At 55.6% G+C, this 18,371-nt stretch overlaps 1 protein-coding gene across 4 annotated transcripts in view; it reads left to right on the forward strand.

Moving 5' to 3' along the window:
• SLC12A3 (solute carrier family 12 member 3) overlaps nucleotides 440-18,371 on the forward strand; it is a 40,746-nt gene continuing 22,814 nt past the window's right edge. For 2 of the 4 annotated variants that reach the window (XM_021093894.1, XM_021093897.1), the window contains exons 1-15: nucleotides 440-768; nucleotides 1,212-1,358; nucleotides 3,036-3,111; nucleotides 3,819-3,914; nucleotides 4,234-4,373; nucleotides 4,959-5,069; nucleotides 6,244-6,355; nucleotides 6,561-6,691; nucleotides 11,710-11,794; nucleotides 12,755-12,909; nucleotides 13,190-13,297; nucleotides 13,733-13,856; nucleotides 15,689-15,790; nucleotides 16,922-17,077; nucleotides 18,016-18,115. In XM_021093894.1, the coding sequence (XP_020949553.1) occupies nucleotides 487-768; nucleotides 1,212-1,358; nucleotides 3,036-3,111; nucleotides 3,819-3,914; nucleotides 4,234-4,373; nucleotides 4,959-5,069; nucleotides 6,244-6,355; nucleotides 6,561-6,691; nucleotides 11,710-11,794; nucleotides 12,755-12,909; nucleotides 13,190-13,297; nucleotides 13,733-13,856; nucleotides 15,689-15,790; nucleotides 16,922-17,077; nucleotides 18,016-18,115 (1,925 nt within the window). In that variant the 5' untranslated portion in view covers nucleotides 440-486. The remainder of the gene's footprint in view (nucleotides 769-1,211; nucleotides 1,359-3,035; nucleotides 3,112-3,818; nucleotides 3,915-4,233; nucleotides 4,374-4,958; nucleotides 5,070-6,243; nucleotides 6,356-6,560; nucleotides 6,692-11,709; nucleotides 11,795-12,754; nucleotides 12,910-13,189; nucleotides 13,298-13,732; nucleotides 13,857-15,688; nucleotides 15,791-16,921; nucleotides 17,078-18,015; nucleotides 18,116-18,371) is intronic. The other 2 variants (XM_021093896.1, XM_021093898.1) reach the window with 1 other exon arrangement.

The raw sequence follows: 18,371 nt of genomic DNA on the forward strand, positions 1-18,371 counted from the left end.
TGTGTGTATTGGTATAAATATAATACCATTTATCTGGTCAAAATACTAAGTAAATTAAAAAAAAAAAACCACTAAATACCATGTACTGCCTGGGAGGTTTTTGAACCTACCTAGAGTGGGTCCTCAGAACATCAGGCTGTCACTAAAATCCCTCATAAGGTCCCTAAGGGTGAGTACTCCTTCCTGGGCTCCGGCTGCAGGTGTCCACTGCCCCCAGACTCAAAAGAGCCTCTTTAGGACCCAGGGGCTGGGTGTGCCCCGGTCCAGCCTGGCTCCAAGGCCAGGCTGCTATCTCAGCGATCAGATGGTGGGCAGGACTGCAGACGCCACGTGCTCTGCCTCCCACCCTGTCCAAGGACCTGGCTCACCAGCCCTGGGCGGTTTGGGCCAATCTCCCCGCCTCCTCCCTGCTGTGGGCCCAGCCTATAAAGCCACCCTGCATGTCCCCATCGACCCGGGCCCCCTCCCCAGACACCCAGGGCCACAATGGCAGAGCTGTCAGTGTCAGAAACGCCCAGGGACCCTGCTCTGTGCAGTGGACGCTTCACCATCAGCACGTTGCTGGGGGGCGATGAACCACCACTGCCAGCCGCCTATGACAGCAGCCATCCCAGCCACCTGACCCATGGCAGCACCTTCTACATGCGTACTTTCGGCTACAATACCCTCGATGTAGTGCCTGCCTATGAGCATTATGCCAACAGCACCCTGCCCGGCGAACCCCGAAAGGTCCGGCCCACACTGGCTGACCTGCACTCCTTCCTCAAGGTAAACACTGTCCCAGAGGACTGGCGCTTCCCTGCTGTGTGACCTAGACCTGGTTACCTAACCTCTCTGAGCCTTGGCTCTGTCATCTGTGTCATGGGAACAAACAGATGTCTTCATGGGTTGAGAGGCCTGCCTGAAATATGTGCATGGGATCTGTCAAGCTCTAGGCACATGGGGTAATGTTTATTGCCCAGTCATTGGCAACCCAATCAAGCAGTCTAGGGGTTGCCCAGGGAGGTAATGAGTTCATGGTCAGTGGACGTATACAAACAGAAGTTGCACATGCTGAAAGGAGATGGGGAGAGGAGGGTAAGGAAGATCAGCATCAGAGAGGGGGCTTACTGGGTTTGCTGCCTGGGAGACTGGATGGTGGAGGGTGGGGGCTGGGAGATAGACTGTCATCACCTCAGCTTGGCTGATACTCAGTCTCTCTGGGCTCCCAGCAGGAAGGCAGCCACCTGCACGCCCTGGCCTTTGATAGCCGGCCCAGCCATGAGATGACCGATGGGCTGGTGGAGGACGAGGCAGCTACCAAGGCTGAGAAGAACCCTGAGGAACCTGTTCGCTTTGGCTGGATCAAGGGGGTGATGGTGAGCAGGGCATGGATGGGATGTCCAGGCAAGGGGGTGGAGAGACAGGCTCCATTCGGGCTCAGCTCTGACTCTCGGACCTTAGTGGTCAAAGCAGACCCAAGACTCAGCCTGGGCCTCAGCTTCCTCATCTGCAGAGTGACTTCAAGTTTTCTCTGCTTTTCTGCTTCCTGACCCCCAATTACGCCCCTAGACTGAGACCTGGCCCTGGGGCAGAACTGTCTTTGGCTGATCACTTGTATTGTAACCTTGGTTAAATTACTTAACCTATCTCCGCCTCACTTTCCTCATCTATGAATGATGAGCATTAATTGAGTTAATAGAAGCAAAGTGCTTGGATCAATGCCTGCCTTGGTGCTGTGGGGAGAAACTGTGTTCTCCAAAGAGCCACCAGAGGGCAGCACTAAATGCACACATCCACAACTAGTGGTTTTCTCAATCTCCATGGAAAAAGAAGGTTTGCTCTTTTAGTGTTGAGCACCAGTAAGTCCCCAGATAGCAAAGAATCAATGAACTTGGCTTTGGAATACATTATGGGACCTTACAGAGGGGATTATACAGAATCTGGGAGAAAGTTTAGTCCTATTCTGGGAGGCAGGCAGCCTGGGCTCTGACCTTAACTCTGCCAACTCTGCCTGCTGGCTGTGCCCCTTTCTCCCTCTCTCCCCAGGGGCCCATATCCAGAGTCTGGATCTCCTCCCCTGCTGTGGTGGTCACAGCCTGGTCTGGGCCTGTTCAGGATCTCAAAGTATGTGGAGGGCCTTAGAAATCTCCTGGGCCTAAAATTTTGAGTCACTTGTGTTGTGGACCTGAAACTAATATGATACATTGCAAATCAACTGTACCTCGATTTTTTAAAAATTAAAGTACATTTAAGAATTTTAATGACTTTAAAAAAAGAAGAAGAAAGAAAGAAAATTAGAAAGAAAGAAAAAAATCTCCTTGGTTTGTAAATTCCTCATGTCCCACCCCAAAATGTGCTGGGGCCAAAGACCACACCAGCACCCCCACCCCCACCCCCACTCCCGGTGGGAATTCCAGCTTCAGCTATGGCTTCTGGCTTTGCTTTATATACATCCTTTATATATATATATACCCACACGTTCTTTATAAACACACACATGTATACATATATATACACAGAGTTTCATATATATATATATATTTCCCCCCTCCATAATGGTCTATCCCAAGAGACTGGATATAGTTCCTTGTGCTCTACAGTAGTTCTGGCTTTCTTTAAATTTGGAAACTGAAGTCACAGCAACCTAAATTCTGCCTGTGTGTGGGGCATGGGCTCAGCTGGCATTTGCTGAGGTCCCTCCCTAAAAGCCAGGCTCTGGGCCAGCAGCTGGCCATGGGGCCATGATGGGGGCTGGCAGGCACAGGACCCTGGGCTTGGAGGGAAGTGAGGGGTGATGATACCTGCCGCCCACCCTCTGGCCTCGGTGGGGGGAGGGACAGGTGGGTCTCTGGGTGCCCCTCCTCTCCCTGCCCCACAGAACCAGAGGGGCACTGATGTTGGAAGCCACTGAAGGAAAGAAGTGGTTAAGGCAAAGAAAGAGCCCAGGTGTCCTCTAGGTGCCCCATGCCATGCCATGACTGGGGGTGGGGACTGTGTTTGGTCTTGGGGTACTTGCCCCGCCCCATGGCCTCTGACCCCCCCTCTCCTCCCAGATCCGTTGCATGCTCAATATCTGGGGTGTGATCCTCTACCTGCGGCTGCCCTGGATCACCGCCCAGGCGGGCATTGGTGAGTGCTGCCTTTGGCAACAGGGGGAAGGTGGAGCGAGGGTCCCAGCCTTCCTAGCCCCAGAGGCAGACTTGAACTTGGGTTGTACAGCCCATAGGCCCCTGCAAGGACAGAGGTCAGAGGAGTGTGGCTGAGGAGCACTGGATGTGGAGTTAGCAGGCCTGGGGGGCTCTTTCTGGCTCATTTCGCCCTCAGTAAGGCCCTTGGCCTCTTGGAACCAACTTCTCCTGCAGAGCATGTGGGTTAGGAAGTCGCACTTTGGACAGACCAGCTGCTAGCTCTGTACTATGCTGTGTGACCCTGGACAAGTTTTTAAGGTCTCTGAGCCTTGGTTTCCTCATCAGTAAAATGAAGGCTGTAACTATCTCCACTTCACAGACCTGTTGCGGGCTTCCTCTGGTGCACATAAAACAGCACAGGATTTGGCCTCCAGAAGTGCCCATTCAGTGTAACTATTACTTTATTTTTTATTAAAAGAGGAGGTACCTCCCCTTCCATACATAATGATGTTTACCTATTGGCTCATCAGCTACCTAGCTGTGTATCAGGAGGCAGACAGAGAGCCATTTTTCAGATGAAAAAACTGAGGCTCAGAGAAGGGAAGTGGCTTAAGTCACGCGGTGAATCCCTTGGCTGACCTGGGTTCCTCACATGTCTGGGACATTGACTGAGATTTGGGGTGATCACCGCTCCGCCCACCCCCACAGTCCTGACCTGGATCATCATCCTGCTCTCGGTCACAGTGACCTCCATCACCGGCCTCTCCATCTCGGCCATCTCTACCAACGGCAAGGTCAAGTCAGGTGGGCCCCACCCCACCCCCACCGCCTGTCCACCCCCACCCCCACCCCCCTGACCTCCTCTTGTAGGTCTCCCAGTCTACACCCTGGGAACGGCTCTCTGAACCACCCTCGCCCGAATAGGGATGCCCCAGGCTGCTCCTTCTGATTCCAGATGTAGGCTTTGGGCAGACTCTCCACACCCACGGGATGGCCTGGGTTGTCCCCTGAGCCATGGCCCCCCGGGGCTCCGTGCTTACCCTCTCTCAGCCCCAGCTTCCACCTGCCCCAATTCCACCCCAGCCAGTTGACTCCTCTGGTTTCATGGCTCCTGCCCCAACAGGTGGCACCTACTTCCTCATCTCCCGGAGTCTTGGCCCAGAGCTGGGGGGCTCCATTGGCCTCATTTTTGCTTTCGCCAATGCTGTGGGTGTGGCCATGCACACCGTGGGCTTTGCAGAGACCGTGCGGGACCTGCTGCAGGTACGGCGGGGGCCAGACCCTGGGCAGTGGGGGCCCGGGCAACCTGCCACCTTCTCCTGCACCCCATGTGGGTGGCCCTTCCTGCCTGTCTGCCCAATTTTGCCCATCAGGGATCAAAACCACAGTCTGATCACTGTGGGTAACCATGACCATCTCATCAGATAAAGACCCAGTCCCAGAAATCGCCCTCAGGGGTGCATGTTGCCTTTAGGGCCAGATTGTCTAGGCTCATGTGGTAGCTGCTGGGAGGACCTGTGGCAGAGAAGGGATTTGAGGAGGGTTTGTTTGTTTGTTTGTTTTTTCTTTTTAGGGCTGCCCCTGAGGCATATGGAGGTTCCCAGGCTAGGGGTCCAATAGGAGCTGTAGCTAAGCACCGCCAGATCCTTAACCCACCGAACGAGACCAAGAATCGAACCTGCCTCCTCATGGATGCTAGTTAGATTCATTTCCGCTGAGCCACGATGGGAACTCCACGTTTGTGGGGTTTTCTTAAATAAGACAGCATCCATAAATGAGGGGAATCAAGGAGCCTGGAGGGGTGGGGTGTTCAGAGGCAGCACCCAGTCTGGCCTGATCCGCCCCCAGGAGTACGGCACGCCCATCGTGGACCCCATCAATGACATCCGCATCATCGGCGTGGTCACCATCACCGTGCTGCTGGCCATCTCCCTGGCTGGCATGGAGTGGGAGTCCAAGGTGAGGACAGGACATTGGAGGGGGCACGTGGGCGTGGTCAGTGCGGGGCTGGGAGTCGTGGGCCTGGTTCTGCCTCCTGTGTGTATCAGCTAGACTTTACATTCTGCAGCGGTAATGGAAACCCTAAGGAAGAAGCCTTTAAACCAGAGTCCGTCATATCTTGCTCATTGAACAGTCCAGGGTGTGTGGTCAGGCACCCAGGCCTCTTCCCGCCCCGACCCGGGGGGGGCTTGGCCCTCATCCGCCTATCCCATGAGGGCACCCAGCTCCTTGTCTACAGCCCAGGGGCGGGAGGAGGGGGACAAGGAAAGAATCCCTCTCCCCGTGATTTCCTGTCCAGCCTGGAAGTCAGACATTCTGTCTGCTCATATTCCCACTGGCCGGAACGTGGTCCAGGGCCACACCTCGCTGCAAGGGGCTGGGAAATCTGGTCTTCATCAGAACCTGCCCCCAGGTCAGGGGTTCAGTGCTAAGAAATAAGGGAAGGAGGGATGTGGGGCCGCAGCTTGCAGCTCGGCTGGCCCTGGCGCCGCCCCCCTCCTCTTGTCCCCTCGCTCTGACCTCCAGCTCTGCCACCTCCCCACTGTTCCCAGAATGAGCCAAGCATATGCCCCGATCATTCTGCTGCTTTCTCATCCCCACTTTAGGGCCCTTGAAGACCCCTTCCCAGGCCACCCTGCTAACATAGCCCCAGCCCAGTCCCTGTGACACCCCTGTTCAAGATGCATCTTCTTGGAGTTCCCGTTGTGGCTCAGCAGGTTAAGAACCCGACTAGAATCCACATGGATGTGGGTTTGACCCCCGGCCCTGCTCAGTGGATTAAGGATCCAGCAATGCTGTGAGCTGTGGTGTAGATCACAGGCTGCTCGGATCCTGCGTTGCGGTGGCTGTGGTCTAGCCAGCAGCTGCTGTTCCAATTCCACCCCCAGCCTGGGAACCTCCATATGCCACAGGTGTGACCCTAAAAAAAGGGTAAAAAAGATTCATGTCCTCACTTCTTAGCAAGACAGGAGCCTCGCTATCTTGAGCCCTATCTCCTAAGACAGAGCCTCTGGCATCGTGGTGTTGAGTGGATAGATGAGTGAGAGAGTGAAGGGCCTGGGCAGGGTCTTCGTGCTGGGGGTCCCGAGCAGCTGGACCCGCCCGTCTCACCTCCCGGCTCCTTTCCCCCCAGGCCCAGGTGCTCTTCTTCCTCGTCATCATGGTTTCTTTTGCCAACTACCTGGTGGGAACGCTGATCCCCCCATCTGAGGACAAGGCCTCCAAAGGCTTCTTCAGCTACCGGGGTACGTGCGGGTTAGGGCCTCTGCCATGGCTCCGGGGACGGGACAGTCTGCCTGCCAATTTGGCCTGTCCTCTGGGCACTGGGGAGAATGGCACCCTCAACACCCACAGCCGGGAGCTACCGGCGGAGCCTCCTGCCTGCCCGGCTGGGCCCAGTGAGAGAGCGAGGCCCTCCAGGAGGTCCTGACTCAGGCCTTCCTTTTGCAGCGGACATTTTTGTCCAGAACTTGGTCCCTGACTGGAGAGGCATAGACGGCAGCTTCTTCGGGATGTTTTCCATCTTCTTCCCTTCAGCCACGGGCATCCTGGCAGGAGCCAACATCTCTGGGGACCTCAAGGTGAGCAGGATGTGGGTGTGGCCCTAAAAAAGAGGGGAAAAAGATTCATTTTCCTTATTTATCCCTCCCACTTCCTGGCCCTGTCCTACCTGATTGCCCCCTGGGCACTGAGCTGGGCACCGAGACCCTGGGGCCAATGCTTCTAAAATTCATTCCAGGGGAGTTCCCTTTGTGGCACAGCAGAAACAAATCTGACTAGGAACCATGAGGTTGCGGGTTTGATCCCTGGTCTTGCTCAGTGGGTTAAGGATCCGGCATTGCCATGAGCTGTGGTGTAGGTTCCAGACATGGCTCGGATCCTGCATTGCTGTGGCTCTGGCGTAGGCCAGCAGCTATAGCTGCGATTCGACCCCTAGCCTGGGAACCTCCATATGCTGGGGGAGCGGCCCTAGAAAAGGCAAAAAGACCAAAAAAAAAAAAAAAAATTCATTCCAGTCCAACTCAACTCAGTCCAAGCCAACCCAAATCCATTGTGTTCATGCCACTTACTTCTGAGATTGTTGGTGGACACTGCTGCACTCTTGTGTTCGAGGGCTACCCCAAAACGGGTTAGTCCTCTCCCTCGTTCCTGGGACCCCCAGCCTGCGGGGAAGACTGACCCAGCTTGACTTTCCAAAATCCAGACGGGATCACACACCAACTCCCAGGGCTTTCCCCGACTTAGTGGCGGCAGGCTCCTTGGCCCCAGCCCGCTGGTGCTGGCCCCACAACCCCTGCCCCAGCCCCAAGGATCTTCTGCCTTGTCCCTGTTGCCGTGTCCCTCCTCCACGCCTTTGCCTCTGCCGTGCCCTCTACTGGGACTCGCTCTCCTCGTTGCTGTACCTCGCAAAGGTCTGTTCCCCTGCAAAGTAACACCTCCACCCTTCCAGCTCTTCCAGCCCTTTGGTCAGGGTCATGGTTCTCCTATAATGATGTCAGGCCACCTGGGTCTCTGTCCCCCTGCATCTAGAGAACTGGGGCCTACCTCTGCGTCTCTGTTCCCAGCTAAGAGTCTAACATGTGATAGGTGCTTGGTGCCTGTTCGTTAAGTGAATAGTGGTGAAATACAGTGAACAGGAAGTGTTTGAGCAGAAGTACAAAGTGCAATAACGTAGGGGAGAAGCACAGGGGCTTCAGCAAAACTTCTGGCTGGAGGACGGGCTGGAGCTGGGCTCAGAAAGACCAGAAAGCTGGTGGAGTCATTGCCAGTGTGAGCTCATCCAAGGAGATGGTACAGAAGCAGGGGTGAGGAGCTCCCATGTGGCGCAGCAGAAACGAATCCAGCTAGGATCCATGAGGACACAAGTTTGATCCCTGGCCTCACTCAGTGGGTTAAGGACCTGGCGTGGCCATGAGCTGTGGTGTAGATCGCAGATGCGGCTCAGATCCTGAGTTGGTGTGGCTGTGGTGTAGGCCAGCGGCTATAGCTCTGATTCAGCCCCTAGCCTGGGAACTTCCATATGCTGCAGGCGCGACCCTGAAAAAAAAGACAAAAAAAGAATTGGGGGTGAGCAGTGAGGAGCCTGGCTCTGTGCTGGAAAGACCCTCCATCTCCAGCCCCACTTGAATGGTGCCCGTTCCCGCATTTTCTTGAATGAATTAAGAATTGCGCAGTGGGATTTCCCATTGCGGCTCAGAGGGTTAAGCACCTAATATCCATGAGGATGCAGCTTCGATCCCTGGCCTTGCTCAGTGGGTTAAGGATCCAACGTTGCCATGAGCTGCAGTGTAGGTCGAAGATGTGGCTTGGATCTGGCGTTGTTGTGGCCATGGTGCAGGCTGGCACCTGCAGCTCTGATTCGACCCCACTCCCGGGAACTTCCATATGCTGCAGGTACAGCCCTAAAAGGACAAAAAAAATAAAGAAAGAAATAAAGAATTGTGCAGCCAAGGCCGTCTCCAACCCCAGCCTGGCTCTAGCAGGGCCTGGAGATGGGAGAGAGGCCAAGTTCACCTAGCTCCCCTCTCTTCTCTAGGGAGCGGCCAGCAGGGGCCTGGTCGTCCTGGCCTGACGTCCCCGTGGAGCTCAGGCTTGCGCTCACGTGGCCTGGCTCCCCCTCCCAGCCCCTTTATAGATCATTGTAGCCTGAGCATTTATCTAGATGCTTCATCAAGCTTCTTAGGTTGCCGACCAGCCTAGTGGGCCGGGCAGCTATCTTGGAGCTGGGGGAGGGAGATGTTTCTTCTGTCTTCAATGCCCTCAAGCTCTAAAGGGGCCCTTTCCTCCTGGGTCTGGCCCCTTTCCCATCCGGTGGGACAATATGTCCTCAGCAAAGTACAGCTCCTGTTCACGGGGACTTTGGGCAAGTCCCTTAAACCCTCTTTGGGTCTCACCTTCCCCAGCTGATTTACATAAAGTGCAGAGGGCGTGCTAAGGGCTGATTGTCAAGGTCAATGTCATCTTTACCATGTGGCTGGCACAGTGCCAAATAGTCCCCTCGGGGCAGCTGTTGGCTTGTGCCATCATTGCCACCACATTATAGAGGAGGAAACCAAGCTCAGAGAGGTTCAGGGACTTGCCCGGGGCAGAGATGGATCGCGTTTCTAGAACAGAGGCCTTGAGTTTATCCCAACAACTTCGTCATTCTACCACTATTTTTGGAGCACCTGCTTTGATGCCAGTGTCTTGTGGATACAGTACTAAATAAAACAGACACAAATTCCTGCCCTCATGGAGCTGACACTCTAGTGGAAGAGACAGATAATCGACAAATATGACAAGTACCTAAGTGGAGTCCATAGTTTGCCTCATGGTGGTTGAGTGATGGGGAGAGAAATCAAGCAGAGATGCACAGGGAATCCGTGGGTCGGGGTCAGGGAGCACGATGCAAACTTACGTAAGACGGCCCGAGACCTCTGGGAAGGTGACACTTGAGCCAAGACCTAAAGGGCTGATAACAAAGTTGTCATTGTTTCTGTTAATCCCTTACATCCTCCAACCCTTTAGTGCTTTCAGAGCAATCTTGTGACTACAATCGCCTGTGGGTTTAATCTTCAAAACCTCCCTGTGTTATAGGCAAGGAAAGCGTGAGTAACTCGGTTTTCTGATGGAGGGAAGAAGGCTCGGGGACAATGGACGATTAGTGACTGTGCCAGGCTGGTGTTGTCCCAGCATGTCAAGACACAGTCCCCGCCTCTAACCGCTCACATTGATGGGGGCTCGCTGTGTGCCAGGCTAGTTCTAATTTCACAGACGGTGCAGGTTGAGGGGGAGACACCAAGGCTCAGAGAGGTTAAGGGGTTTGTCCCAAGGCACACAGTCAAGAAGAAATGTGGGCCCAGATATGGCTGACCTGTGAGCTGGGCCCTGAGATTTCAGACCAAGCCATGTGGGCAGAAGGGAAGCCTGATGTCTTCACTTCCTGTGGCTGTAACACACCACCACACACTTGGTGGATGAAGACGGTGGAAATTTCTTCTCACATAGTTCTAGAAGCCAAAACACAGATGTCAGTAGGTGTCAGAGGTCCCAGGCTCTAGGGAAGAATTCTTCCTTGCCTCTTCCAGCTTCCAGCTGCACCCCTCCAACCTCCGCCTCTGGCTGCACATGCCTTCTTGCCTCGGTGTGTCTCTGTGTCCTCTCCCCTCCTTTCAAGGACAACAGTCATTGGATTTAGGGCCTGCCCAATCCCGTATGGGCTCATTTAAGCAATGACATTTGCAAAGATGCTATTTCCAAACAAGGTCACATTCTAAGGTTCTGGATAAACATGAATTTTTGGAGACACAACCCAAACCACCAGAGATGGGCTCCACTCTGTTGGCCTTGGGACCAGGGCCTCTGTGTGCTTGACCTATTCTCAGGGCCATGGCTGCAGGGCCACCAGAGCAGAGACCTCAGCAACCCTGGGTGCTCCAGAGCCTCTGGCCTCCTCCCGGCTCTGCTTCCACTTCTCTCTGACCTGCCACACCCTTCCTCGCTCCCCAATGCCTTCAGAGCCACCTCGCCGTCCCCTCCACCATGAAGCCTTCCACGGTTCCCCGCAGTGGAACCCCACCCTGTTTCCCAGTGCACTGCGGTCCTCCCTGTGGGGGGCACCATCTACCCTGTGTCACAGGGTCCCCCCTGTACCTCTTCCGCTTAGGCCAGGGCAGGTCCAGGGCCTGGTCATCGCCAAGTGACCATGGGTTCCAGCTTAGACCTCCAGTGTTTGAGAGCTGGACCATTGCTGGCTTTGTTTCGCCTTGTCCATGAAATTGAGCAGTGTCACCTGTGGTTCTCCCTGCCAGCTGAGCGGTGAGCAGAAAGGTCCAGGGCAACCTGACATGTTTATGAATTTACTTCCCGTGGCTGATGTGGCCTTCCCCTCCAGGCTGGGATCTGTGCCCGGAGAGGGAAATTTGCTTTAAAAATCCCAGCCTGTGTTCCTCCCCCCAGGATCAGCCCCCCTCCCTGGGGCCAGAGCTGTGGCCCTTGGTGTGCTCAGGACCGAGCCACCCGAGGCTCTGTGAGCTGGGCCCTCCTCACGGGTCCCTGGCCTCCGTCTCCCCACCAGCCACTGGTGTTACTGCCAGGAAAACACCAGCAAGACTCTGCTCAGAGAGGAGGGGAGAGCGTGGGGCTTGTCTAGGTGTTCACTGCTGCGGAATCTGACAGATCAACAGGCACGTAGTAGTGATGACACACAGTGAGCCCAGCTGCTGAGCTGGGCCCTGGTTCTGGGGGCTTGGCAAGGAGTCATTCGTTTCAGCAGCATCCTCGTGAGGCTGGAGGGGCTGAGAGGTGGGAGGACACGCACGCTGCTCAGTGATCACCTGGAGGCGAACCCAGGCAGCTTGGCTGGGAGCCCTCTACCCCATCCTTCACTGCCTCCACAGCAAGCTCTGGCCAAGTGTCCCTGGGGACCAGAGCCAAGGCTGCTTGGAGCTTCTCTCCCTGCCTCAGGCTCCCAGGGCTCTGGAGGTGGTCTCAGCCATCGCCTTGGTTGGGTCCCATTCTCCCGTGTGGGTCTTCAATCTTGAGTTTCCTTCTCTCGGCCCCTGCAAGGAGGGGCCAAGGTCAGGGTCTGCCTGACGCCATCTCTCCCTCCCTCCTCCAGGACCCTGCTGTGGCCATCCCCAAGGGAACGCTCATGGCCATTTTCTGGACCACCATCTCCTACCTGGCCATCTCAGCCACCATCGGTAAGCCGCCAGCCCAGACGGCTGGCAGGGGTACAGGGTACACCCAGCTTTCGCATGGGGAGAGCTGGGCCTAGAGGACATGGCAAGTCAGGGAGTGGAGCCTCAAACTTTATTTTGGGAGGAGCTTTGGTGGCAGCCAGAACATTGTCATAGTGGTGGTGGTGGTGGGGGAGTTTGTGGCGGAGATGGGGGGCGGTCAGACCAGGTTCTTCTGGTCCCTTTAGTTCTCAGGTTACAGATTCAAGGGTGTGAAAATCCTACAGGAAAAAATCATGCTCTGACTCTAGGGATAATAATGAAAGCAATGATGACGATGATGAGGAGGAAGAAGATTCTAGCCACTGACTTATTATCGGGTGCCCAGCCCTTTACGTGCTTCATTACATTTAATCTGGGCACTGTCGTTTCTGCCATTTGGCAGAAGAGGAAACAAGGGCTCAGAGAGGTTAAGTGACCTGCCAAGGTCACACAGCCTGAATGATAGAGGTGGGCCATAGAACCGGATCAGGGCTGTTGACACGTGCTTCTCAGTGAGATCCTCACACATGCTCTTGCTCCCGTAAGCACCTTGCAAGGTGAGCTGCTCACGGATGGCCAAGGGACGTGGCCCATGTCTCAGCCACTCAGGGCCGAGATAGAGGTCTCCACTTTAAGGAGGACACTGTGACCTTAGGTCACTTAAGCTCCCTATGACTCTGAAGAAAGGTAGTGACAACAAAAATAACGGTAATACTTGTTTCTCAGGAGTGTTTGTTGTACTTAACACAGAGCGTGGCACATCAAAAGCGTTCCTGCATGGTAGCTAAAACCATGGCGATTATTATTATTATTATTATAAAGTAAAGGAAGTGCTGGCCCATTAGCAGCATCTCGCCCTCTGCAGAAGCAGCCAGCATTTTCAGGTCGGAGGGGAGGCAGAGGAGGGGAGCCAGGCTTCCCCATGCCTTCCTTCCTCCTCAGGCTCCTGTGTGGTTCGTGATGCCTCTGGGGTCCTGAATGACACGGTGACCCCTGGCTTGGGCACCTGCGAGGGGCTGGCCTGCGGCTACGGCTGGAACTTTACCGAGTGCGCCCAGCAGCACAGCTGCCGCTTTGGCCTCATGAACTACTACCAGGTACACGCGGCCCTGCTGGGAAGTCCGCCGCGCCAGACACAGGGGCCACCAGGTAGAGCCAGACTGGGCTGAGCAGAAGTGGTTTGAGGGGCTGGCCTCAGACTTGGGGAAAGAGCTTCGGTGGGGGGCAGGGCCCAATTCCTGCTCTGGTGGGTCCTGGGTCCCCAGGGGACAGTGGTAGGCTCAGGCGGAAGCTTCCAGACCCAGCTGTTGCCTATGGCGGGCCCTGGGGTGCCTGGGCCCGCCCTCACCCTGGGGGCGGCACCCTGCGTCCCTGCAGACCATGAGCATGGTGTCGGGCTTCGCACCCCTGATCACGGCCGGCATCTTTGGCGCTACGCTCTCCTCAGCCCTGGCCTGTCTCGTTTCCGCCGCCAAAGTCTTCCAGGTGAGGCTGCAGAAGGGGGCGGTCGTGTCTGGGAGGCCCAGGTGCAGGGGTCCCCTCCCCAGGTGACTGCTGCAGAGGCCTGGGGGAGGCACGTGACCCTGTGTCCAGCCTGGAGGAAAGGGAGCTGGGGAAGTGAAGGCTTGTAGGAAGCAGCCCTGGCGTGGTGAGCTTGGCACCCCACCTGCAACCCACTGCCCCCGTTTCACTGCCATGTGATCAGCCCTCTCGTTCAACCTTTCACTGTCTTGGTGGAGAGATGGGCTGGGCGGGGGCAGGCCGTCACTCCCCTTTCAGAGTCAGAAGCCAGGACTCAGATCAGGAAGTGCCTTGCCCAGGTCACGGAGAGAACAAGCAGGGGCTGCGGTCCAGGTAGCCACAGGGGAGGGGACGGGGCAGGTCCCCGTCAAGGGGTGATGTGCCATCCTATGTCCACAGTGCCTGTGTGTGGATCAGCTGTACCCGCTCATCGGCTTCTTCGGCAAAGGCTATGGCAAGAACAATGAGCCAGTGCGTGGCTACCTGCTGGCCTACGCCATCGCGGTGGCCTTCATCATCATTGGTGAGTGGCTGCGGGGCACACAGGGCTGCCCCTCTCCTGGCTGGCTGTGAGGGCCGCGCGGGGATAGGACCCTACCCGCCTTCCCTGGCTCTGCATCCCTGTGTCCTGGCAGCAGGGTCCTCCTTCCTCAGGTCTGAATTAGCCCCCAGGACACATCTGGAGCCCAGGACAGGCTCACTGATTCCTCTTGGGAGCCAATTCAAACAGCTGGGTCACTGTCTCTGTAGGTGTAGAAACTAGCTCAATCTCATTTCTCAAACCTCGAGCACTAGATCCCTTGGGCTCCAAGATAAGGGCTGCCCTAGCAGAAGATCCCCATTAATCAGTTAGACTGACTTTCTATCCTGGCTTGGCCATGTGCCATTGTGTGACCCTGGCAAAATCACTTTACCTCCCAGAGCCTCAGTTTCCTCATCTGCAAAATGTGAGCAAACACGCACAGAGGACGTGTCACCGATAGACAGGGGGAGACCATGTGTGGGAGTTCCCTTTGTGGCTCAGCAGGTTAAGAACCCAACATAGAGTCCGTGAGGATGCGGGTTTGATCCCTGGCCTCACTTAGTGGGTTAAGGATCTGGCATTGCTGTAACCTGTGGTGTAGATCACAGACGCAGCTCAGATCCTACGTGGCTGTGGTTGTGGCTGTGGCTGTGGCCCGATTCCACCCTCAGCCTAGGAATGTCCATATACCATGGGAGTGGCCCTGAAAAGAAAAAGAAGAAATAAAAGAGAGAGACCATGTGTGTATGCGCACACACACACACATAATCATATACACACACTAATGTGTGCACACTCTCCAATCCTTCCTGATTTCCTTAGCCAAGGCGGAACTTGCAAAGGAGAGAGGTGGCCCTACCGAGCAAGGGCAGTGGGCATCCAATGGCATGATGACCCCTGCCCCCTGGTCCCTCTGCAGGAACCCGGCTGGGGTCAGCTGCTGGTAAACCTCCCCAAGCTGGGAAGCATCTTCCTGCCACAGCTGAATCCCTGCTCCTTAGGCCAGCGTCACCAACCCACGAGACTTACCCTCATGGTCTAGTCACTCCCACTCAAGGGGACTGGACACTCCTGGCTCCTGCACCCGACGAAGAGGCAGCAGGGCCACACCCAGGGGATGGCAACGCCTACTCAGGCCTGATATCCCCGGATGTTCCCGATGTTTCCTGCTCACCCTGCATCCCTCCCCAACTTGGATTCGATGTCCTTTTATGTGGGTGGTTCTGCCTGGACCTCAGACTGAGGAGGGTGATCTCAGATGCTCTGGGCAGGGCTCTTGTGGTGACTCAGTGGACTCACGGACAGAGGGCGGGCACATGAGATGCACTTGTCCATTTTGGGGAACCTGCAGAAACAGGCATCGAGACAATGAGTCATGTGCAAAAGCGCATATGGGGCGGCCAGGGGCTGTGGTAGGGCAGGGCTTGTGAGACAGGGAAGGGAAGGAGCCAGTTCTTGAGGGGGGTTTCCGCTGTGGGTGCAACCGTGCTACTCTCTCAAGGTTTCAGGTAACAAATGATGTGTGTCTTGGGTCACATTATGAAATGTATGTCTTACTGTAATTTGTGGTCACCAAAGAAGTGTGACAGCCACTGTCCTTGGTCATCCCATGGCCTGGCAGGGTTTACCCTCACCCTGCCCTCCATCCTCTTAAAGCCTGCAGTTTACAGTTTACAAAACACTGGACTTTGAGAATCACCAAATGATGGACCCATTGCACAGATGAGAAAGTTGAAACTCACCGAGCCTTGGTGACCTGGAGGGAGGGTGCCAGGGCCTCCTTGGTAGAGTTGCCCAACCCACTGTCTCCTCTCTCCCTGGGGTCCCTGAAGCTGAGCTCAACACCATCGCCCCCATCATCTCCAATTTCTTCCTGTGCTCCTACGCCCTCATCAACTTCAGCTGCTTCCACGCCTCCATCACCAATTCGCCTGGTAAGCAAGCCCCTTCCTCCTCCATGGAAGGTATCTGGGGCTGGGCTCTGGAGCGGGGTGTGGAAGTCATGGATGCAGCTGGGCAGACCAAGGTCACCCCTCAAATTGAAATCAATTAAAGGGGGAGCTCCTGTGTGGCTCAGTGGTTAATGAACCCAACTAGGATCCATGAGGACTTGGGTTGATCCCTGGCCTCGCTCAGCGGGTTAAGGATCCGGCATTGCCGTGAGCTGTGGTGTAGGTCACAGATGCGGCTCGGATCTCCAGTTGCTGTGGCTGTGGCGTAGGCCGGTGGCTACAGCTCCAATTTGACCCCTAGCCTGGGAACCTTCGTATGCCACAGGTGTAGCCCTAAAAATACAAAAAAAAAAAAAAAAAACAAATTAGAGGGACCATTCATGTAATGATAATAACTGTAACAATAATAATAATAGCTCTCCTTTATCAGGCACTTAGAGTATATACTGTACAGGGATTATATACTGTTTACAGTGTGCAGAGACTTCTAGTGCCTTCTTCCACCAGCTTTATAGGAGTCAAGAATCTGAGGCCCCAGAGAGGGAAGAGAATCCACAAAGTCACAGACAGGGTGCTTGCAGGTTGCACGTTGCCCAACTCCAGGGGGCGCCACTCATGTCATAGATTTGTATGTTATGAAAATTTTCTGGCAGGCGGCAATAAAGTCTTGAGGAAGACTTTTTCTAATTGGCCCCAAATGGCCGATGAGCTGGTCCCTGGGCTGCCTTTTCCCTGGACCGTGGACTACGGTGCTCTGGAGTTGTGCTGTGGAGTGACTGTCACTAGTGGTGGCCCTGGTGTGACCTGCCAGCAGAATTACATCCTTCCCCTCCCTTTTACCCCCTCTGCCCTGTGGCAGCCACAGAAGCCAGCATCACTGCTGACCTGGGTGTCCTGAGGCTGTGTTGGCTGGAGCTGGAGTCTCCCCCTTGGTGGAATGCCAGCCAGGGCAGGCGTGTGGCCCTCCCAGAGCCTCCAAGCTCAGCCCCAGGAGGTGGAGGTGGGAGGTGGGCAGAGGCTGGAAGCTTGGTGCTGGGCACTGCAGGCATCACCACCCAGGCCCTGCCCGGCTCTGGGGGGCTGAGCGTACCCACTGCCCTGTGCCCGCCCCAGGGTGGAGACCCTCGTTCCGATACTACAGCAAGTGGGCAGCGCTGTTCGGGGCAGTCATCTCTGTGGTCATCATGTTCCTTCTCACCTGGTGGGCGGCCCTCATCGCCATCGGCGTCGTGCTCTTCCTCCTGCTCTACGTGATCTACAAGAAGCCAGGTGCCCGGGGGTCAGGCGTCCCTTCTTGCCCTGAGGCTGCTAAGCCCCCCACCGGCCACTCAGCTTAGGGGGCCTGCCCTGTGCTCTGTGCTCTCCAGGGCATCCTCTGGTCCTCCAGCCTCATCCCCACCCCATGGGGTGAGGAGCCCCCAGGAGTGTGCCCACTAGGAGCCCACACCTCTATTGCTACACCATCCTGGGCACTCAGGACCTGGAATTGCCTGCCCAGGTCTATCCTCCTGAGAGTGGCTGGCCTGCTGGTGTGCACACCAGACCGAGGGCTGCCTGACCAACGGCTGGGTGGACAAAGCTTGCACACATGGGCAGAGGTGTCTTGGAGTTCCCATTGTGGCTCAGCGGGTTAAGAACCTGACTAGTATCCATGAGGATGTAGGTTCAATCCCTGGCCTCGCTCAGTGTTAAGGATCCAGTGTTGCCAAAAGTTGCAGCATAAGTCACAGACGTGGCTCAGATCCAGCGTGGCTGTGGCTGTGGCGCAGGCCGGCAGCTGCAGCTCGGATTCAACCCCTGGCCTAGAAACTTCCATATGCCACAGGTGCAGCCATAAAAAACAAAGAAAAAACCCAAACATGGGCAGGGATGTACACATGCATGCAGGCAAGGATCTTGGAGTGACAGCAATCTGGGAGTGGGATGTAGAACTCCAGGAAAGCCTAGAGTTCTAAAGCTGAACCTGGCCTTCCAGGCCATTGTGAAGGTCTGTCTGTCTCAAGAGAGGAGAATATTTTTGTAGAGTTCAATAGCTCGAGGTATCACTTTAAAACAAGCAGCTATATTATATGTGCAAAGGTTAGGAACAGATCTGCAGGCTGCCTACCTGTCCCACAGGTGCTCGATTCCTTCCTGTGCGTGTCTGTTTCCTCCTGTGACTTCTAATCTTGCCCTCCCCCACACCCGCCCCCTCCCCTCACTCTCAGAGGTGAACTGGGGCTCCTCGGTGCAGGCTGGCTCCTACAACCTGGCCCTCAGCTACTCGGTGGGGCTCAACGAGGTGGAGGACCACATCAAGAACTACCGGTAAGGAGTTCCCATCATGGCTCAGTGGAAACAAACCCGACTAGGAACCATGAGGACGCGAGTTTGATCCCTGGCCTTGTTCAGTGGGTTAAGGATCCGGCATTGCCATGAGCTGTGGCGAAGGTCGTAGATGCAGCTCGGATCTGAGGTTGCTGTGACTGCGGTGTAGGCTGGCAGCTGTAGCTCCGATTTGACCTCTAGCCTGGGAACCTCCATATGCTGCAGGTGTGGCCCTAAAAAGAGAAAAAGGACCAAA

The sequence above is a fragment of the Sus scrofa genome, chromosome 6 (assembly GCF_000003025.6).
Source record: "Sus scrofa isolate TJ Tabasco breed Duroc chromosome 6, Sscrofa11.1, whole genome shotgun sequence".
In the NCBI taxonomy this organism is placed as follows: Eukaryota; Metazoa; Chordata; class Mammalia; order Artiodactyla; family Suidae; genus Sus; species Sus scrofa.